Genomic DNA, 22,932 nt, shown 5'->3' with positions numbered 1-22,932 from the left:
TGGCGCTGAAACGATTTTCAGGGTGGGAGAATGCTGCCAACAATGTTGCAGCAATTAACACGGGCACCGCAAACAACCCAAGCGTTTCATAAAGGACAAGTCCATTTAGGAGACTGGTCCAGGTGTGGTATGGAGCAAGGAGTGCATTATGAAGAATAGGTTATTAAAAGCATCATGTGATATAGCACACTTTCATTTACAGACATGTTTCCATTGATATGGCTGCAAACGTTGCACTGATGCAGTTTTACTGATAGAACTATACAGCTCACAAACGATGTGTAAAAATCTGGTTTCAACAAATGTTTATCTTTTTTACTCATCCAAAGTAAAGGGTTTCCATCACACTTCAGTAGTTAGGAAAGCACACCTGATGTTTAAAAAATGTGTACAATTGATTTACAGGTATTTACATTTTGTTGCGTAAAAAAACAAGCATTTGCAATGCAATAGGTCTCGCATTTACCCAAGTTTCAGCTATTGGCATTGTAAGTGATAATGCTTTTTATTTGTGTTTTAAAAACAAAAATAAAAGGAATTGTCCTTTGCAATGTTAAGAGCTCCAACTCGTGTAAATGCGAGACCTATTGCATTGCAAATGCTTGTTTTTTTTACTTTTCAGAGAATATTTTTTAAAGCTTAGCCACAAATTTTTGATGGAGGAACTGGATTACTTACAAGTGATTAGTGAGCATGTTAATTGGTTAAAATATCTTCATGTTTTAGGCATAGGTGATGTTTCCTGCAAATAATACCCTCCTGAACAAGAAGCATTATTTACGAAGCTGAAAAGAGGAGTTTGGTCTCCAATGGATTATTTCACCATGCTTTCCATTTTCTTTTTAATGTTCTTTTCTGATTTAAAAGAGCGGGGTGTACAATTTACATGCTACATTTTTCAAGTGTTTTTTGTACTCGCTGGGCATGTCATCCAGGATACTATCTGGTTGTAGAAGGTATTGACCCTGCTGGAAGAGTCTATTATTATATAACCCTTATGAATCAGCAAGTTTGTGGACCATTTTAAAAATGTCACCAGAACAAAGTCTACTTAACGCAGTTTTTTAAATCTTTAAATTTGTCTGTCTTATTAAGGTAATGCAGAATTAAAAAAACAAGCATTTGCAATGCAATCGGTCTCGCATTTGCGAGAGTTTAAGCTATTGTAAATGACAATGCCTTTTATCTGTTTCGATAATTAACACATAAATAAAAGGCATTGTTCTTTACAAAGCCAATAGCTCAAACTCTTGTACCTGCGAGACCTATTTAATTTCACAAAGCGTATGACTAATCCATCTATGCCTCTGTCTGTCCATCTGTCCGCTTGTCTGTGCTGTATTCTACACAAACGGCTTTCCTCTGCAGGACGTGGCTGGGTACTCTGTAATGGAAGCCTTATACAAGTGGAGATGTAGGGCACCTTGTGTGCCAGGTGCACACTGCGAAGGAGGCCCTGAGAACCCGTACAGAAGGCAGGGAAGTGGCTTTCATGCACAGCAGGTGCAGTGGCGCTGGTGCCTAGATGCCTCGGGGGTACACTGAGCCCTGATAATTACTGTGGTCTCCTTTCCATCCCTGAACTAGGGCCCATGACACACGGACTATGCTAGTAACAGCAGATCCCACTCTTTCAGCATAGAAAATTTGAGCAATGTATCTTAAAACTTGAGGGAATATGTCCGGCTTGCATGTTGAGTCCTGACTAAAACGTAAAAAAAAAAGCAAAATAAATGTAAAAAAGTTTGCTCTCTGTGTACTCAGCATAAATGAAAAACTGATTTTAATTTGGGATGATTCACAGTACTATGAGATGTAAAATATTTCCTTGTGTACTGTAAAGCAAACCATCTGTGGGAGACGGAGTGATATACCCAACTGCCTATAGAAAGCTTTGAGGGGAAATGTGCGAAGCCAGAGCTCGCTGTTCGTCCATTGGAAAGAGATTGTAACAGACATGCCAGTCCTAAAAACAGCCTCCCCTGCCAGAGGCAGCACGCTGCGCAGAACAGACCTACTTCTCACATTATAATGGTCTCTCAAACCATGTAGGCACCTGTCTAGTTTAAAGGACAGTTCTCCTCGATTCTGGAGACGGGGCTTCGAGTCAGACGTGTGCGACTATGCAGCAGTCTCCAACCCCACCGAGATGGAAAAACTAGACTTCGCGTAGTCCTAGCGCTGACGCTACGAGTGAAGTTTGTTTGAAAGGTCTGTCAATTGTAGGGGAATGATTGGAAAAAAGCAAGCATGTTTAACTGTTTGGGGGAACTACTTAAAGCTCCTGGCTTTAGGACCGTAAGACATTGCACACGAGCAGAAATTACTGCGCTTCGCATTCCGTGAGAAGCATTTACGGCAGACACAAATAACTTTTCACTTTTTTATGAACATGGTTCATATTTTTAAATGAAGTAAACGGCGAAAACAATTCAAAATGAAAATAAAAACTGATTGTTAAAGCATAAACAGTCTCCACTGGGGGCACTTCGCATTCAGACTTGCATGCGGCTGGCCGTGCCTAACTTTTTCCATTGCTGCTTTGATAGTCACGCGCACACACACGTCCTATGTTTATAGGACTGCAAGCGATACTTGCCATGTTTGGGGCTGCTTCATCGCAGCCTTTCCTGTAAAATTCAGAGATTTTATATAGGACACTGCCAGCAGGGATCTGATGGCTGGCCTCAGTGGACTAACCTAGCAAGCGTGGAATTTCCCTCGGTGTCCCTGCACCGGTGGGAGAAAGACATGACCATTGTGTGCCAAGCACATGACTGTCTCCTGCCTAGCCCTGGTGGCTTCACAAAGGTAACTCAGAAGTTTTAGTCAAATCCAGCTGTGAGAAGTCTAAACACGTAACACTATGCTGCACTGGAGTTACAGGGACCATTTGTTAACGCGCAGCCGTGTGTGGTTGATGTAAAGTGAAAGGCTGGCGCGAAAAGTTCACCCACATGTATTGTAAAACTGTTAGCGCAGAGTTTGTCGATTGAACTGCTCTTGATTCAGGATGCTCTTCTGGGCATAAAGGTGCGACCCCTTCTGCGCCCCCCCCTCTCCCCCCGCTTCTCTGTATACAGATGGAAGCCCCCTCCCCCGATGCCCCAACGCCGCCGTGCATCCCTTACCTTCACCACGTCATCGTATCGGTGCTTGGGGTCCCTGTCCACCAGGTCAATCTCCTTGGTGTGGGCGTCGCGGCAAGGCTTCTCGTCATGCACTCATCTGCCATGACTTTTTTTGTTAGGCTTATAGATGTTCCCCTGCTCCCTGATGGGCGAAGAGTACTTAGAGTAGAGTGCGTGGCATGTGGTCTGGAAGAAAAGCAACTTTAGGAGAGGCGTCTAACCACAATACAAGCAGCAGGAGCGAAGGAGGCAGGGCAGTCCGCTTGGGAGGGAGCGCAGTGGGCTACCTTTTAAATGACAAAACAAAGACACACCACACCCCTCGGTACCAGAGCACAGGCTCGCACCACCAGGGATCAGCGTATAGCGGAGCTTTCACTGCTCAGAGCGAAGGAGAATCCACATTCCAGGTGATTCCCCCCCCCCTCCTCCTTTCCCATTGAGGACACCCACTCCATGAGCAGCTCAAACACAGAAGACCCCTGCTCCAGCAGCGACGCACTCACCGGGGAGGGACCAGCTCCGCACAAGCACCTCTACTCAGCCGCTCTAACCAAACAAGCATGTTCAATGCAATAGGACTCATTTACGCGAGACCTATTGCATTGGAAACAGGCATGATGCGAGGGAGAAGGCTCAAACGGGAGTGCTTTGGGGGTGTGGGGGGTACCAGAAGTCCCAGACGTTTTTGAAGTAAAGGGGCGAATACCCATGGAAGAATACTAATGACGACACGCCATCATGAGGAGGGACTAACAGGCCTAAAACCAATCGGAAGGCAGCATTTAGGACCTAGACCAATGAAAAAGATGGGCGGAGCTTCCACGAAGCTTCCACACTACACTGAATTACTTGATGCCTCGCAAGGCTTGACCTAAAAATTACTGGACCTGGAATTTTCAAGTTTGCCTTTTAAAATCGAGCGCATCTTTCTGGGCAGTTCTAAATTGTGACCCACTTTGTGAGTTGTACCAAGCACTTGCTGGGATAAATTAATCATCCCCATTGAGAGTAGATTCTCATGCGTGCCAGTGTTCAGTATATTCAGTCAATACATTGAAATGACTTTGAACTCAGTAGAATTACTTGGTAAGAGCAGCTTTTCCAACCAGATGAAGTAGTCCATTGTAAGCCAGGTTAGGGCAGTAAATTAAAAATCATCCTGTTATTCCATCCCCCACCAGGTATAAGGTAGCCTACTTATATATTGTATTAAATGATCTGAATTAAACACGTTAGTCAGATTCCTCACCTTAGAATATCCCCAGGCGTCAGGCTGGATCCGGAAAGATTTTTCGTCCGCAATACCCCTTGCGCGTCGCTAGGCGTCGTCTGCGGCTCCGCGTCCGTTGTCTGCGTCGTGCGCCGGAATGATGTCGTCTGAGTACTTAGACGCCGCCCTCACGCGCTGACGTCAGTTCTTTTTTCCGCGCCAGACGGCGCCGATCCGGGAAGAGCTTAACCCTTAGTCACTTTTTGACTAAACTTTTTTGACTCTTTTTGGTCTTCTGTCGACTCGACTCTGGTGCCGGTAGGATGCCTGGTTTTAAGGCCTGTGGCTCCTGTCATCGACTGATGTCGGTGACTGACCACCATCGCTGGTGCCTTTACTGCCTGGGGCCTGACCACGATGCGGAGTCGTGCCTCGACTGTCAGGCCTTGACCTCGAAGGCTAAGCGTGAGCGGTCCCGTACGCTTCTCGAGCTTCGGCACTCAGCTCCGTGCCGTTCACGGTCCCGGTCCAGAAGGAGGTCCAAGGACCGGTCACGGAGCCGCAGTCACCATCGCTAGTCTGGCTCAAAGTCTTCGGGTAAGTCGAAGCGCTCGAAGAAGTCCAAGAGGCGACACCGCTCTTAGGACTCCCCTCGCCGGTCGAGGGTCAGGGTGGTCCCAACCCCGCGGCTCCATCGGAACCGCAGGAGCCGCTTCCGTCTCCATACCCGCCGGTCCCTGGGACTGACGCGACTCCGGCGGAGATCAGCGCCTTCCTCTCGACCATGAGGGGCCTGGCTCCGCCGTCGATGCCTGCCGCCGCGCCTTCGGGCCCCGCAGGCTCGACTGGACGACCTCGCGAGCCGTCGGCCCCGGCGCCGTTGACTACTTTGGTCCCGTCCCCGGTCGACCTCGCGAGCCGTCGGCGCCGACACAAGTTCCACCCCCGGCGCTGTCCACGGACGACGCCATTTCCCGGTTTAGGACCGGTACGGCACCGCTAGACTACGCATCTGATGCCGATGCATTAGCATTTCATCTACCGCCCGGCTCCGGGTATTCCTCCTGTTTATCAGGAATCGGATGACGGGGGCGAATGGGAGGGGTCTGAGGGCCCTATGGCCAGACAGGCCGAACTTTCACAGGACTGGGCAGACTAACTGGGGGATGCCAGTGGTCTGGACACCTCCCCGGACACTGGTTTCATCTCTCCTCCGACTGTGGCCTCGGAGGAAGGTGCAGCTTTTTCAGTGGTGCTGTGTAAGGCGGCCGATGCCCTTGGGCTGGAGTTGCCTTCTGTGGCCGTGAGGACTAACGTCCTCACAGAAGGGCTTTAACCGTCAGTAAGCTCCACAGAGCCTCTGCTGCAGTTCAATGAGGCACTCATAGACGTTCTGCAGGGCACCTGTTAGATCAGGCGCGACCGGGCCCAAGTCATCTTAGTGGCTCCAGATTGGGCACGAAGGTACTGGTATATCGGGCTAATCAGTATGTCAATCGATCCTCCGACACGACTGCCTCTTCGTGAGGACCTTCTGTCGCAGCAGCAGGGGACGGTTCTCCATCCGAACCTGTCCAGTCTCCACCTCCATGCGTGGAGATTGAGCGGCAACAGTTGATGCCGTTTGACTTGCCTCCTGAAGTCTGTGACGTTATTCTGGCAGCCAGGCGTCCCTCCACTAAAATGGTATACGCCTGCAGGTGGAACAAATTTGTGGCATGGTGCACAGCAAAGGCTGTGGATCCCCTTTCCGCCCCTCTTTCTGAGGTTCTCCTCTTTCTTCTCTCTCTAGCCCAGCAGGGCTCTGCTCTGGGCACCTTGAAAGGTTATCTATCGGCTATCTCTGCTTTCCTGATCAGCCTTCTCTTTTCAAATCCCCTGTTTCTCGTTTCCTTAAGGGCATTACTCACATGTTTCCTCCTGTCCCCTTCGTAATGCCTCCGTGGGATTTGAATTTAGTCTTGACCTTTCTGATGTGCGCTCCCTTTGAACCTCTTCACAATTGTCCCATTCGTCTTCTGACTCTTAAGACTGCTTTCCTGGTAGCTATCACCTCGGCTAGACGGGTGAGTGAGCTCCAAGCGTTATAGTCTAAGCCTCCTTTTCTTTCTGTTCATCCGGACAAGGTTGTCCTCCGGACTCGTCCTTCCTTTCTTCCAAAAGTGGTAACTCCCTTTCACATCGGGCAATCTCACCTTGCCCACCTTCTTTGTGCCTCCACATCCTGAGGAAGAGAGGCTCCACCGTCTGGACCCAAAACGGGCGCTGTCCTTTTATTTGGACCGCACCAAACCGTTCCGGGTGGACGACCAGCTTTTTGTTGGATACGTGGGTGCTAAGAAGGGAAGGGCAGTACACAAGCGGACCATCTCACGGTGGGTCGGATTGTGTTTAAAGGTTTGTTACTCCTTCGCTAAAAAGGACCCTCCTGTAGGGCTGAGAGCCCATTCCACCCGGGGCACAGCGGCTACGATTGCCCTGGGACGGGGAGTTCCTTTGCAGGACATCTGTCAGGCAGCAACGTGGGCCTTGCTGCACACGTTTGCCAAGCATTATTGCCTGGACAGCCAAGTCCGGAGAGATGGCTTCTTTGGCCGTTCTGTTCTCCAGGACTTTCTGGTGTGATCTTGGTTCGCAGACCCATCACCGGGGTTGGTATTGCTGGGGTATACAGCCCAAACCGCTAAACAAAATGACACCAAATTTGGCAAAAAGCAAGATCTTGTTCTAGAAAGATCTTTTTTTTTTTTGGTGTAAATTCGTTGAGTAGTTTTGGAGTTATTAAAGAAGAAAAATTTATGGATTCCTGGAGGATGCAAAATTGACAGATCTCCTGGTGAGATCGGATTGTTTTCCACCACTTTAACCAGGATTTGTTGGTAGCCATCTTGAGACTCTGCCAGAGTCCCAAGAAAAATGTTAAAAAGAAACACAAGTGGGCTGGTAAGGAATAGTATGATCCCCTAGACCTGGTGGGTGTCCCGCAGGCTTAATTTTGTAAAATTTAGCGTGGTTAACCATCCTTTTTTTTTTTTTATTTTTTTATTTTTTTTATTGATATTCTAGCCTCAAGGCTGGCTCCTGCTTTGTCACGGTGTGGCCACCAATGGGATATAGTGGTTTCCCTGCCCGCCCTGCACCTGTATTTGATCTCGCTTGGCGGGAGCAATTCCAAAACTCCCGACAAGTGAGAGCAAACAGTCTGCTCCCAGCTGACAGAAATTTTACAAATGCTCCTGCCAGCTGGGAGCAGGCGAAACCGTTCTGAATATTGCTACTGCCTGCAGGGAGCAGCATTTGTTTAATTTCTTCCTGGGGACAGGAGCAATGCCTGCTCCTGCTGGATGCTGGGAGCTGGCTGGGGCTGCAGGATCTATGGGGCCCTTGCACCCCAAACAAGGATATAGTTGGCGCCCTTGGTGGGCACCAGAACACACACCGTTTATTGGCCTGGACACAGGGGATGGGGTTCCCGGGGCCAATAATGGTCTTGGACTGGGGCTGCGTGCCTGCTCCTCATTTAAAAAGGTGGAGGGCCCTGGGGTTCCTGGGGCCAAATTGGCCCGGGGAGGGGTGCTGTGTGCCCTGTCCCCCTTTAGAATATGGCCGGGCCCTGGGGAAATGGGGTCGAAATTGGCTGTGGGCCCTCTCCCTACAAAACCCCATAAATCCAGCGGTGGGCCCCGGCAGATATGGTCCCGGTGTCAAACGGCCTGGGGGAGCGCTCACTGAAATTCACTGAAAACAAAGGTGACAAGGACGTTCTACTCAAGTTCAGATTTTACACACCCAAAACCATAGAAATTCAGCAGTTACAGTGAGTTATCTCAAGTAACTATAACTCGTGCCCTAAATGAGGATGTGGCCTAACGGCTAGATCGGCAACCTTTAAGCTGGTAGCAGGTTTGAGTCTGGCGGTAGACTCAAACATCCTGTGATACTGGGCACATCACTTAATCTCCCCATGCTTTAAATATATATATATATATATATATATATATATATATATATATATATATATATATATATATATATATATATATATATATATATATATATATATATATATATATATATATATATATATATATATATATATATATATATATATATATATATATTCGTCTATAATGTAACTGGTGCTCATTTAAAGCTTTTTCATACCTTTGGGTGGAGTTCCTGCTATAAAGAACTTGAAAAAAAAATACTATAAAAATAAGATAACTATAACTCACGCCCCTAACCAAGCACTGCTAATTAACCCACTTATTACATCACTCATGACACCTATGACATCATTGATTATATCACTGCAACATTTTCTGTAAAGCTGATTAGAAAACTGTGCATGCTGAGGGCTCGAGTTATAGTCACCTATAGTTACTTGAGAACTCTAACTATAGCTGCTGAATTTCTATGGTTTTGTGTGTAAAATCTGAACCAAACTATAAGGTCCCTCTAGCCTTTAGTGTGCTTTTTTACACACACCCCTTCATTAAAATCTATTCTTGAAAGTGACACTGCAGAGACAGGCTTGTGGTGTGTTCATTTTGGATGGCCTTCATGGGGATTTAAATTCTAAAATTTGGAGGCCCTGATCTTAATGGATTGGGGTGATGTAGATTTTCTTAGCGCTGACTTTGTATAACTGCAGGGTCTGATTGGTAATTACCTGAAGAATGACTCACAAGTGCACATGTTATAGCCATGCCTGTAGCCTGAGTTGTAGCATGTCTGGCTGATGACTGTGGACTGGGTGTCAATTGGGTGCCGACTAAATTGCCTACTGCATGTCTGTGCTGGGGTTGCCAGTTTATGGGCCTCATTGCTTGCATTATAGGAAATACCAGGAAATTACATTGCTGGCTCCACCACAAGTCTAGCTGCCAAGAGTTAGGAAAATTGGCAAAAGAAATACAGCTGGCAAAAGATGGCTAAAATAATAAAGGTAACAAATTGAAAATGAGTCCAGTCACCCTTGTTTGTACAAAGAAAGAACATTTAGGGAACAGAAACCGCAACTCAGCAAATTAGTGGCTTTAGTAAGAAGATACTTTGCAAAGGCTAGCACTAGTTTAACAGTCCAGAATTTGGCTTCCTGTCTGATCCATGTCCTCATGTCTCCATAGAGCTCTGTTCTGATTGGACTTTTTTCATGTGCATATTTTAAATATTGATTTCTTATTCTTTATCTCAAACTACATTCAAGTAAACCTGTGCTTAACTGTTGACCAACACACCTGCTCACATTGTATTCCGTCGAAGTAGAAACTTTAGCCCTTTCGTTGTGGCCCCAGGAAGTCTTACCATTGGACCCTCTTCTTACTTTGGGATTGAGTAACCTGTTGAAATCTGCTGCTGTTTCCCATGCAGCTTAACAGTAGGCATCTTAGTCTTCAGGTTGCATCTGATAGTCTTAGTCGATCAGCATTGTTTTGGCACAGCTCATAGTGCTTACATACCCAGACTAATAAGATCACCTAACTTCTATTAGTTTAATCTGCCACCAAGAAGCTGGAATTGAAGCATTGCTTTAGCACTCCTGACTTATCCCAGTTGCCAAAAATAGCCAGTAGCATGAGACTAACCACTAACCTTGGTTCCGGAAGAGTTTGCTTACTGGCGTAAAGCTCTTCAATACCTCGTATGGGGTAGTGGGCGCTATATAAATGCAAGTGCAATACAATAGTGGGTCCTTTTGATAAGACTCACAAATCTGATTTATAGTTTTTAGCATGGAAAGATTTCTTAAGGCATTTTGCTATCAAATTATCTTTTTGTGGGTGGTTGTATCGAATTTTTGTGTATTGTCTTTTCCCATAACACCAATTGGCTCTGATTAACTGCTCTTTTACACATCTGTGTCTTAGAACTTCAAAGTTTAATCTATGCAAACTAGGAATTTTCTTTTCCTTCAGTATTTATTGCTAAAACCTCTGTTTCCCTTATTGCCCACAGCTACGACTGTAGCACTCTTGGGGAAAGTTTCTCTTCCTGAGATTCTTACAGCGGCCACCTGAATTTCTGTTTTCACCTTTTGTGCACATCAGTGCTCTGACAGTGGAATGTCTAAGGTTAGGGGGTGAGAGTTGGTATTTTCTTTGTGCACTTTTTGATGCCTGTCCAGGACATTAGCAAAATGTTTATCCCTAAAGATGTCATAAAGTTTAAAAGTGCTATTTGAAATTTGTCATCCTTGTTCTTTTTTTAAACAGGTTCTGATGATTGGTGCCATCCTTATTCCCATGGTGTACTATTTGAAGAGACACAAGTGGTCCGTATTGAAGAGCAGGAAGATTGAATATAGGCCGCCTAAGTAAACGTCCAAAGCACACCACCTCAGCACTCAAATACTCCATTATTTGGCGCCCTATGCAGTTGGTTACACCGCCGTGGTGCAGATGACTATATAAAGCCTTTCACCTCCATCTAAATCCCCGAGCAGGAGCCCGCAAAGTCACAAGGAACTTATCTGTTAATATTATTATTGTTCATGGCTCTGCTGTTTTTCTTCTTTTACTGTCATCCTCACTTATGTGGTCTACAAAACCCAGGCATCACCTGGCTTCGAACAGAAGGGACTTGGGAGGAGGAGAGAACGTGGGGTCAAAGACAAATTGAATGTGTTCTTCTTTTGATTCTCATAAGAGGGAGACAAATAAATTCAACAGTGTCTTTTAAATCCAAAATGGCAGATATTTCAGCTTTGCCTTTTATTTCACAAGCTAGTAGAATGAGGGGAATTTCATAATAAATTATGGCCCATTTGCTTCCTAATGCAAAACTGAAGAAAAGTCTGTTTTTAATAAGGAATACTTTTCTCCTATCTGAGTGCTGTTCTCAATCAATACAATGTGTCCGCATAATCATTTTGTATAATTTTACATTATTAGTTTAAAGGATTGTAGAGAGAAATAGGGTTAAGAGCTGACACATTTGAAAGATTTATGCCCTTATTGCAACACAGATGCGCTAATCGAGCCATACTCTTTCGGTAACATCTGATTCTGGTCTTCTAATTGGGTTTTCACATTAAGCCTTTTATTGATGAGTTGTACAGTTATTGTCATGTTGTGAGACCTGCTTACAGAGATGTAGCACATCTCATAAATGATTAAAGTAAATTGCTATTGTTGAGCAGCTGGCTAATCTGAAACTACCTTTTTGAAACTAATTTAGGAGATAGATGTTTTTTGTGCTCATCATCTGTACCTTGTTTACCCAACCAGAGATATGCAGACTTTGGCATCGTGAAAGGCATTTTGCGAGTACCTTTTTGATACTGCTAAGCTAGAAGTCTTATAATGTACAATATAGGATCCTCATTTTTTCAGTTTCTTTCTGAAAGTGAGAATCTGAACTACGTGTGAAAAGAGCAATGTATTGAACAAGCAAACCACATGCAGTGGGTGGTCACCGCTCCCTATGTGTGCAGCAAGGTGGCATGTCCTCAAGCAGACACGGATTGCCAAAATGGACCAGTATACGCTTTGCTTTGTCAGGTATTTAGCACTTGCGAGTAAACTGCTTTTGGTGTCAGACTAAGTGCTTTAAATTTTATCTAGTAGCCAGATGACTGGAGAAGTGGGATCTGTGAAACTTCAGTTAATAAGGAGGCAGGCTGCTGCTTAATGCTGCCATTGCAGAGGCTTCACCTGCATCACAGGGATACCATTATAGAGTTAATCCCATTAATAATGTTACAAAGAGTTACAGCTAAGTGGAGAAGCTTACCTGGAGAAAATGTTTAGTATCCGAAGTTGCTATTCTTTTGCCACCATTTGTATTTTGACAAGGCTATCTTTAGTTTGTGTTTGAAGTCTTCTAAGATTTGTTTGTTGATGTGATATGGTGGTGGCAAATACCAGCTGATCAATCTTGAGTTGAGGTATATCGCTGGGAACATGCCAAAAGAAACTGTCTTGCATGGGTTATGAGGAATCCAATACAGGCATAGCCATCTGTTGATAGCTTGAATTGAACCATCACTTTGTTTTAGTAGGATTTGCGTATTGTCTGCCTGACAATAGGTTAAATAATACTCAAATGGTTGGAGCCCGTGTTATTTTTTTCTTGATCTATAGAAGAGGAGATGGCAGACCCCTCATGCATCCCACACAAGATTTACATTTGAGAGTGAAATGGACTTAGTCACAGCTCTGATAGGAGAATCGTATTGAATGCAAGGCCTGTTCGTGTTTTCCTATATTAATTATGGGGATGATTAAAGGAATTATCTTTTGGAAGCTCTCAAATAGATCTAATAAGTCAGTTAGCCAATAATGCTAAAAGCACCTAACATGGAATACACAACCAATATAGAAGACTACTGCTCTACAGACAGAATGCATTGTTTGTGATTTTCCCATACCTACATAGCAAGAGCTATGTTCACTGTACCACAGGAAGTCAGTGAAGGAAACATAAGGTTGATCTGGTATTGTTTTATCATGCAAGGACCAAGGCTGCATGAGCTGCTGCATTTTGTAGTCTGAAAACCTCTGCAATAATGTGTACCATCCCTTAGACACACCCCTGCCCACCTCTCCAAAAATGCGTGCTGTTGGAGTAGCCTGTGATATGGTTAGCACTACTACTTGCACTCTTTGTATCTTCTAACTTCCCATAAGCTCCTTTCCCAAGAAGTTTTTCAAGATGTTATGTTGGTAAGGGTGACCGCCTTAGTTGCTGTAACTATTTCCACAGTGAAGGTCTGTTTAGCTGAGCTTACAACCAGAATCTAATTTTTCCCTGATTTAGCGTCAAACAAGTTGCTGTTCTTTCTTAGGATGATCCTGACTAAAGGGAAAGTACTGAATGGTTCTTCGGATATAGGTTGCATTTTGAAACGTTGAAGTGTTATCATCCTAATTATAAGCCTTGATTCCATGATACTGTTCCATGAAAGGTATAGTGTAAATATTAGCTAGAGGACAGAGACCTTCCACAAACCAGCATCTGAGGTTTAGATTGGAAATGGTGTAAGGACATATTTGTTGTCTGTCCTTCCAAAAACAGCCCAGCTATTTTTAGGTGCTGGTAAATTTGAGCAAGACAGCACAGTCGCTGTAGTGAAAACCAGCATGATCCATGGTGAGGTTCACCACTTTCCCTCCATTGGCATAGTATCTAGTATGGAACTGATCATGGACTGATGGAAGGCATTGCTAACAAATACTTAAGCTTTTTTTTCTTCTTAATAGTAGTCTGTAGTTGATTGTTTTGTTGGAAAATGTGGTTTTGAAATTGTGCAGTAGTTGGATCGATCTCTGGAGTCTGCATGGTTTTTTCACCAGAGTAGAGGAAGAATAGCTGTTTTGAATTCCCTGGGGAGGTTTTCAGTTGTCTGTTCCATCTGTAACACACTAACTTTTGTGAGATGAAAGCCAACTTGAACGAGATCCAGAAAGCGGTTAACCTAAAGGCTTATGACTGAAATGCTGTGCGGAATTTTCAAAACCGCTTTCAGACACCTGGATTAAAGAGTGGCTTTCTCTAGAGAAGACCGATGGGCACCATTTTGAATTGAGAGGACAAACACTCTAGTAATATTTCCTAACATGGGTATCTTTGTAAACATAGAACTAGAATATAACCTACATAAGATTCTGTTCTCTCTCTGCTACACAGAGATATTCTATTCTGGGACTGAGTTGGGATGCTCATGATGAACAGGTTCAAGCGGTACGTCACCGATAATAGTTGATTGAGATTAGTTGCTAGCTTAGGTAGATTATGCATTCATGTAACATGGGTCCTGTGTGCCAGAAGGAAAATGTGTTGTGTGTGTGGGGTGGTTAGGCATATATGTGGAAAGACCCTCTAAGAGGTTGCATATGGATATCTGATAGAGACTACTAGCCGCAGATTCCTTCACGTAGAATTATCCCCAGTCGTGAGACTGAATCCGTAAACTTTTTTGCCACAGCATCCCTGCGCACCGGGGACGCGGGAACATCACGCGACTCTGCCCAGGCGTCGTCCACGTACGTGACGTCAGCGAGGTCACATAAGACCCGCCCCGGCGCACCTACGTCAGTTTTTTCCTTTTCTGCGTGAAACGCCGATCCGATCCTTGCTACGAGCCTGTTTAGGGCCCCCTCTTTCTTCCATTTCTTTTGGTGGAACAGTGTGCGAATGCCTTCGGGCTTTAAAATTTGCACCTTTTGTGGGAGTCTTATGTCGGCGACAGACCCTCACCTTATTTGTATGTGGTGGTTGGGGGAGGATCATGGCACCACAGATTGTGTGGCGTGCCCAACAGTTGAAGCCGAAGTCGCCGCGGGAGAGCCGGATAAAACTTCTCGGTGCGTCTCTCCAGGTAGATGTCCTCCCCTTGGTCTGCTTCGGCGGACAGCTTCAGATACGGCTGTGGTCGTCGTCCTCGCCCTTCTCCGATGTCACATGAGCGTTGCTCCCCGGTGGGTAAGTGTCACAGTTTGTCCCTGGGGCTGGTTTCCGGCCTACCGGGGGCGTGGACTCTCCGCAGGTGATGCGGCCCCGCGTGTCGTCCTATCCACCGGTGTTCGGGTGTCGAGAGTCCAAATGGGGACATGCGCGGCGGCTTTACAGGCCTCGCTGGCGTCTCCTCTTCCTTCCCCTCCTGGGGCGTTGGCGGATCCCTCGCCCTGCGCAGGGGCCTCTGTGGCGCCGCCGGTGGCCCCGTTGCCGATTGGTTCGGATCCAGGCTTGGCGGATGTGGTGCTGTTGGGGTGCGGCTCCTCTGGGGCACCTACTTCAGGCCACGGGGTCTCTTCCTCGCCGCAAACTCCCGTGGGGGTCCCTGTGGTGTCGCAGGAGGTCGCTGGGGCTCGGGCTGTATCCCCGAAACCCTCACGGTCCTTTGACAAGGTGATCCTATCTAAGGCCAAGGTGACGCCGCTACGGCGCCGGCAGCAGCTGGACCGTACGGAGCCACAGGGGTCGGTGGACCCTCCTCGTCCCGCTCCGGGTCGAGGCCGAGGGAGGACCCTTCGTCCCTCCCCACAGGCAGCTGCCTTGTCAGAGGGCGAGTCGGGGGTTGGATTGTCGCTGGCGCCACCACATAGGTTGCCGAGCAATCTACGCCTCATTCTGGGCCATGGCTGTTGGGGGGGTTCGTGCCACTCCCCAGGCCCGTCTCGTTCCCCCGCACAGGTGGCTGCCTCGGCAGGGGTCTGGTCGGCGTCATTCCGGCGCCACCGTGGCTCCGTCTCAGCTTCGGTCTCCGGTGCGGGGTGACTTGGATGTTCCTTGTCTGGTGACACCGGATGGTGCCGACGTCCTGCCTCAGGCAGAGGACTCTACGGCTCCGCGCAGGGGTCGTACCGCGGATTTGTCTTCGGACGCTCCTTCTCCGGAGGCAGACTGTATTTTGGTGTCATCGTCCCCGGAGACTGGTCCCCATGTGGTGTCTTTTTCACTGGCATGGAAGGGCGGTTCCCTGCCCTTCCTGAGGCAGAGGTGTTCGTCGGAAGAGCAGCAGGTCCCTCATTCTTCGGCTCCTTCTGACTTGCAGGCTCCTTCTGACTTCCAGGTCTGGCCCTTGATCGTCCCACTTGGCCTCGGGACGGCCGCCTTAGTTTGCAGCCGTCGCACACGGAGGAGCTGTTTTCTCCACCGCGGGGCCCTACAGAGGCGTCTGCGGCCTTCGCTCACGCGGTGTCCATGGCTGTGGGCATTCTGCGCATGGGTGACCCGGTTGCTCACTTTCCAGCGGACCATCTATAGGAGGTCCTCCACCAGGGCTCTGGTGGGAGGGAAATCTTACTTCCCTTTGAAGGTTCGCTCCTTTCTTACTTGACGGGGGCTTGGAGGCGTCCTGCCTCAGGGGACCCGGTGCCTCAGCATCTTCTGCACTGGCACCTCCTGCTGCTTGTAAAGCCTTTTGCTTCCTGAGGTCGTGTGTGCGGCCACTCGCAGTGGTGGCCCGGGCATCTCCTCCTCCTCCTCCTCCTCCCTGCTCCTGTCCTGAGGTCTGGGATGATTCTGTGTTCTCCCTTGCCAGGCATCGCCTACTCGGCCTTCCTGGGGCCTCGGGCTGTTCTTGCTTCTGGCTTTGACTGCCAGCGCTGTTCTGGCTGGCAGGCTGCTCTCCATCTGGAGTGGGTTTGCTGCATTTTCCCTGGTTTCCTTGGGCCCTCTAGGCTTCTGCTTTCCTGTCTTGGCATTGGGTGGAAGCTATATTGCCTTGTGGGGGAGTGGGGTGCTACGGCCTCAGTCCCTGCCCTTGGTTCCTCTTCAGCCTTCTTTCCCTCCTACATCACCTTGGGGTCGGTGGGGTTCTGCTTGTGGGGACAGGGGCGAGGTTCTACCTGGCCCACAGATCTGGTCCCCTGTGGGGCCCTCTGTTCTGCATTGGCTGGTGGGGTCCTTTCGCAGACCCTCCTTCCCAGGGAGTATTGCTAGGGTATCTATTCTACGTGAAGGAATCTGCGGCTAGTAGTCTCTATCAGATGTACGAGTTACTTACCTTCGGTAACGATGTATCTGGTAGAGACGATTCCAGCCGCAGATTCCTTCACGGCCCGCCCTTCCTCCCCTATTCTGCGAGGACCCTTGGGTTGGTCTTCGGTACTCGCCTCCCAGTGGGGGTCTGTGTCTACTGCGAGTGCCTTCCTTGGTCTTGACGGGTGACTCCGTCTGGGTGCAGTTAATTCCTCCTTTGGAGGATGGGGTTCCGGTGCTCTGGTGCCCTGCTGCTCTGGCTACTCCAGGTTGGGGGGGGGGGGGGGGGGAGAGATTTCTTCTATCCCTGTCCTCCCTTCCGTCCTTCCTTCCATTGCTATCCTCTGCTTAAGGGTCATCTGGCCAGGTCTTGCTCATGTCCCTTGTGGGTGGTTGCCCTCTAGGTTGGGGTGGCTCGGATGTTTGTTGTCCCTGTCTTGGGACTGGACTCATTCCTTGCTCGGTGGGGGGGGGGCTTTACTATGTGTGCCATGCGTTTATGCATGTTCTTTGCCTCCGGGGCACAGGGATGGGAGGTGGTCTATGTGCTGGCAGGGTGACTGCGCAGTTTTCTGCTTGTTCTTCTTTCCCTGCCCTTGGGTTCTGCGGTGTTGGCACTACTCTGGTGGTGTTAGTCACAGTTTCTTTCCAATTTTTCTGCTCTTCGCACACTGTTCCCATGCTTCCCCAGTTTATCTGGTGGTTCCGCATTGTGGTGCGGAAAAGTTCTCCAAAGAAAACTGACTTGGGCGCGCCGGGGCGAGTCTTATGTGACCTCGCTGACGTCACGTACGCGGACCACGCCTAGGCGGAGTCGCGTGATGTCGCCCCGGCGCGCAGGGATGCTGTGGCAAAAAAGTTTCCGGATCCAGTCTCACGCCTGGGGATAATTCTACGTGAAGGAATCGGCGGCTAGAATCGTCTCTACCAGATACATCGTTACCGAAGGTAAGTAACTCGTACTTTAGAGGCTGTAATCTGTCTGCTGATAGTGTATTGTGCAAGGGTTGACCAGCATGAGTAATGTTAAAAACCATGCAAGTTCTATTTTGGTGACAGAAATTTTGCTACTTAGTATACTGTGATAAGGGTCATTGGATGTACTGCCATAAAATCAAGGCTGGACTGGAAACCAAAATTAGCCCTGGTAAAATGTTCAATCTAGCCAGTGTAAGATGTTTGACCAGGAAAATGCCTGACTAGCAGAATGGCGAGTCCAGACATGCGTAAAATACAGTCACCCAAGTATTGACTCCAAAATATTGATCACAATGTCTTTGTTTCCAGCACTTGATGTATTTCAGCACCAGAAATATAAGAACAAGTTGCAGTTCTGAGGGATGTAGGGCACAGATGGGAATGTTGGGATGAATACAATGGTTGTATTCAAGTGTAGTGTACTGGAACTCTCACAAAGAAAGGTTACCACTCCTTCCAACAAATAGAGCTTTTTACCACTTTTGTATATGAATTCTCAGTCTACCTACAATTATCCTAATTGCCTTGTATCAGTATCCTGCTCTGAGAATAACCTTTGTGATACAGTTGTAAACCACTACTAAGTTCACGTATTTCATGGCATTGGGCCCCAAAATATCTCCTTCAGCTATTATCAAGCCCTTTTCAATCAATACCATTGTATGGTGAGCACTGACTACCCCTTTTCTGATGGATACTTCTGAACTGCAGATTCCTCACCTCAAAATATCTCCCAGGTGCCAGACTGGATCTAGTATGCCTGCATGCCGATAGGTGGCGTCATTTGACTCCATGTGGACTCCATACCTCCCTAGAACTGATGGAGTGGTTGTAAGATCCACCACTGCCAGCTGATGTCATTTCTTTTCTGCACCTTCTGACATGGATCTAGAGCCCTGCTCTTATCTTCTCTGTTTTCTGACGACTCATAAAAACAAAAAAAAAGTTTTGCCATGACTGCAGGAAGCCGATGTCTTGTCATGGACTTGCAAGATGTGTGCTTTTGGAATCTGGGTTTCGAATATGACCCTAAGGTGTGTGATAAATGCGCCCTAATGCACCTGAAGGTGATTAGAAACTGAGATGCAAAGTGGTCACGGTCTTTGTGCAGGTCCCACTCGCTCTCCGAGTCTCAAGCCTGGTCCCACTCACTGTGCCATACCTGCAACCGCTCCACTTCCCGCTAGAAATATTTAGCCAATTCAAAGTGCAAGCATAAAAAAGTGAAGTGGTGCCGAACTCCATGCTGCTGATATGAATTCAAAGAGCAGGCATGAAGACGTCTATATTAAAGTTATACTCGCTCACTGACTGAACAGATTCTTCAGTTGGTCCTGACTGGCATTGGGTTCCCGAGGTCATGGTCAACCCCACAGCAGATCGAGGCTTTCAAAGAGGCCAGGCTGCAACTCTTCAGTGGGTGCTGGCTGCCTCTGGTGTTCCTTAGGGCCCCACGTGACTGCATGAGTCTTCATTTGCCGGTCACTCACTGCCTGTCTTGGGTCCATTTACTGGATCCTTAACAACTCTAGTCCAGAGATCCACACTGGTTCCCACTGCCACAATACCACTACTGCCAGTTGAGGATTGGATCTTAAACTGGCATCGGCTTGAGATCGACCAGTGTTGCGCTGTGAAATTACAAAAGCAGAACCAGTTGTTATGCAGCCCTTCTCTAACCCTGACATTTTCCATTTTTTACCATTAATAGTCTTTATTTCGGCAGCAAAGGCCATAAAAGCAACATATAATATCACAAATAACAGTTAAAATGAAGACAAAATCACAATTACAATTATAAAAGGAAAAAAAAAAAAAAAAAAATTACAAAAGTTCAGTCATCAAAAGAAACCTAGTGTAGAACTACAAAAAATGCCTACGCTTTAGCCACATTGCGTTTAGAAACCGGGAGACTGCAAAAACTATAGGGGGGTGAGTGTCATGTTTGAGGACTCTCAGTGCATACTCACACTCTCTGAAGCCCAGGTTATTACAAATGGGTTTAACCCAGCGTTTTCTTTGAGAAAAGTAGGTAGGACAAAAAAAGAGAACGTGTTTTTCGTCCTCCATACTGTGTCCGCAAGCTGGACAAGATGTATTATGAGTTGAGTCCCACCTAGAGGTAAACGATCTGAGTGGCAAACAGCCCAATCTGAATTGACAGTAAAGCTTCCTGGCTGCAGGTGGGCTGACCAGGTCTAGATATTCCTCCTTCCTGTAGGTGTCTTTAATTTGGAGGAACTCGATCGTCAGCCTCCCCAACTCAGAATGTTCATGTAGACACGTGAGATTGTAATTTTTGACCTGTGCGATCAGTTTTGCTTTAGGTAGGGCCAGGCACGAAGCCTCCGGGGAGGTCCATAATTCTGGTAGGCCAATCTTAATACATGAGTCTTTGACAAAACTTAGCCAGGGGATGTTCTTGTTCCTTAACTGAGGCCAGACCCCCAGAAATTCCTCCCGGTAAGAGGCTAACTCTGCATTAGACCAGAGCCGCTTCCAATATACCAATGGGCGCAACATTACCACTTGTTCCAGTGGTACTAGGCCAAAGTCCAGCCTGACGGGGATCAACGGGGTGCTGGGGGGTAAACCCAACAGACTCCTCATAAAGGAGTTTTCGATCCTGGTCAGGCTGCAGATTCTGGAGTGACCCCACAATTCTGCCCCGTAGATGGACACTGCTCTCACTTGGGTCCTATAAATTTCAATCGCTGGTCTCACCGGTTTTGAGACCAAGCCTCTGAATACTTGTGAAATTCCCCCCGTAACAACATTTTCTTTTTGGCTCCGACTCTTGATCCTCTGCCAGAGTAGGGTGCACCTCCAGAAACTGATGATGATTGGTATTGCTTTCTCCCTCTTAGTGATGATGCCTTATACCTTAATCTACAAAACACCAATAGGTTTGTTCCCTTCCCCGAGACTGATCTTGATTGCCACATGAGCTACCAACAGAAGAAAGTACCTCATTTGCAGTGGCAGTTTGGAGGGCAGCCTAGGTATAAGAATTACAGCTGCCCTTCGATTGAGAATAAAACAAATGTTTTGACAGACATTGTGCAGCCTAGAGACCACATCTGAACCCTTGTACCCATTTAATGATACCCTCACAGATACACTGATGGCTGCCTGGTTGAAACTATGCTGTTGCCCACCTGTTAGCTGGCAGGTGACCAGGTGATAGGCTAATGTCTGGTGACCCGAATCTTCTCACTAAGCTCCCTAATCCAGAGTCTCCTAGTACAAGCCTCAAACAGTACAATGAATCCTATTTTTTTTTTTTTTATCTATCAACCCCCAGATAGAGAATCCAAAAGGACTGAAGACAGATATTTTCTTCTGGCAGCCTGGCATGGAGGTCTGTAAACTAAGTCTGTCCGAAAGACTATAAATACTTCCCTTTGGGACACGGCCAGCGAGAATTTGCTGGCAGTCCCGGTAGACTTTCGAGCCTCATTGTTCAGACGATGCATGATGGGTCAGACGCGGCCAAGTGGGTCAGCCAAGCAGAGTTCTATACTGTAAACTCAATTGGCAGAGCAGTTTATACCAACGTTCTTAGCAAGTATGCCTTGATGAGCTCAGACAGATTCTCTGGCAATGTATAGGTGACATTAATGACTATGCCCTTTAATGGGTAGCGCCTCCTGTTAAAAGATAGCCGAGCAAATCAAAGTAATTTACTGACCTGTTTTGAAAATTGCAGAAGGCTGGCATTTGGCAGGAACAGCCTTCCCAGCCATTGGTACAGCACACAGCCCAGTCCTTTTGGGGCTGCAGGCAGGGAAATTGCATACAGTGTACAGGCCAACTTGTCCTCCAACACTTCCCCTGCTACAACAGCCAAAAAACTGCTTTAGTTTGCCCTCAGCAGTGCATGTACAACTAATAGGAACATGATCCAGCACTTCTCTCGGGATGGCGATCTGTCGTGTCCGACAGGTCTTTCAAATTGTTCAAAAATGCTAAGCCCTACCTGTAGTCTCCTCTCAACCTCTTTTCCCTCCCATACCAAAATGTATTTCGAAAAGACATCTGCCTATCCTGTTACAGGCCTGACGCCTGTTGCTCTCCCAGGGTTGCATAGACTTTGAGAAAGAAAGGTTTGGTATTCCTGCTACTTCCTAATCTCAAAAAGGAACAGGGTCCCTAGACCTACCTTAGACCTCTGACCCCTGAACACCGTCCTGCAGAAGGGGGAAGAATGTTTACATTTGTTTTTTTTTGCAGTTTTATATAGCTCGAACTTGAACCAAATCCAATTGGGTATCAGAGCGCTTTACATAGCACCAGTTACGTTACATTAGGACACACATTAATTCTTAGGCACGGGGAGATTAAGTGATTTGCCCAGAATCACAGGATGATCAGCGTCCTTACCGGGACTCGAACCCAGGTCTAAGGTTGAGCGCCCTAGCCGTTAGGCCAATTACATTGGTTCAGATCCTTTGTGACCTGAACCCAGGAGACATCGCTGCAGAGAAGACAGAAGATGACTGCCTTGGCCCCAGCCCTACAGCCAGTCGCAAGCTTCTGCGAATCTGCAGCCAGCGACCTCTGAAAGCCATGTGAGGACCGCTGCCTTCGATAGACTCCAAACTTCCGTGGACAGCGGTCCTGTCCAGAAGAAACTGATTTCAAGGTCTCTGGATCCAACTGGAACTGTGATCGCTGCACCTGACGCCCACTGTCTGAGTGGCCCACTTGTGCAGGGAAGTCTCCCCAGCAATCCTGACCTCGTGTCCAGCATTGGCAGACCTCTCCAGAAGCTCCCCCTGACCACGACCAGCTCCAGTAAGGAGACTCTGGCGTCGAAAGGCACCCCTCGACATGAAGCCCCTAGGCCTTAATGAGCTGAGCCGACCATGCCCCTACATCTGTCCTTACCTTTGCTGGCGTTCTGTCTCCTGTAACCTCCTTGCAACACCTGCAGCCTGTTTGCCAAAAGATCAATCTCTTTTAAAAATCATTGGTCGCCCGAGGCTGAAATTGCACCCTGCACCTGGCCACCCCAGTGCCACTGGTAGGGCATGTTTGGTGCTGCTTTGTGCCCTTCCCCCCCCCCCCCCCCCCTCCCTCCCTGCTGTGCTTCTGCTAACTCCCAATGCTTGGCCCCTGCAACCGATCTTGCCTTTAAGCAGTGTGGTTCCAGGCACCTCCAGTCTCCATTGAAAAGCATTG

At 47.5% G+C, this 22,932-nt stretch overlaps 1 protein-coding gene across 1 annotated transcript in view; it reads left to right on the top strand.

Moving 5' to 3' along the window:
- CYC1 (cytochrome c1) overlaps positions 1-11,033 on the top strand; it is a 157,217-nt gene extending 146,184 nt beyond the window's left edge. Inside the window, exon 7 of the mRNA XM_085604680.1 lies at positions 10,560-11,033. Within this exon, the coding sequence (XP_085460806.1) occupies positions 10,560-10,664 (105 nt within the window). The 3' untranslated portion in view covers positions 10,665-11,033. The remainder of the gene's footprint in view (positions 1-10,559) is intronic.
- Positions 11,034-22,932: the final 11,899 nt, after the last annotated feature.

The sequence above is a fragment of the Triturus cristatus genome, chromosome 5_1 (genome assembly GCF_964204655.1).
Source record: "Triturus cristatus chromosome 5_1, aTriCri1.1, whole genome shotgun sequence".
Classification (NCBI taxonomy): domain Eukaryota; kingdom Metazoa; phylum Chordata; class Amphibia; order Caudata; family Salamandridae; genus Triturus; species Triturus cristatus.
Note: the sequence above shows the minus strand (reverse complement) of the source record. Positions and strands in the feature narration are given on the sequence as shown.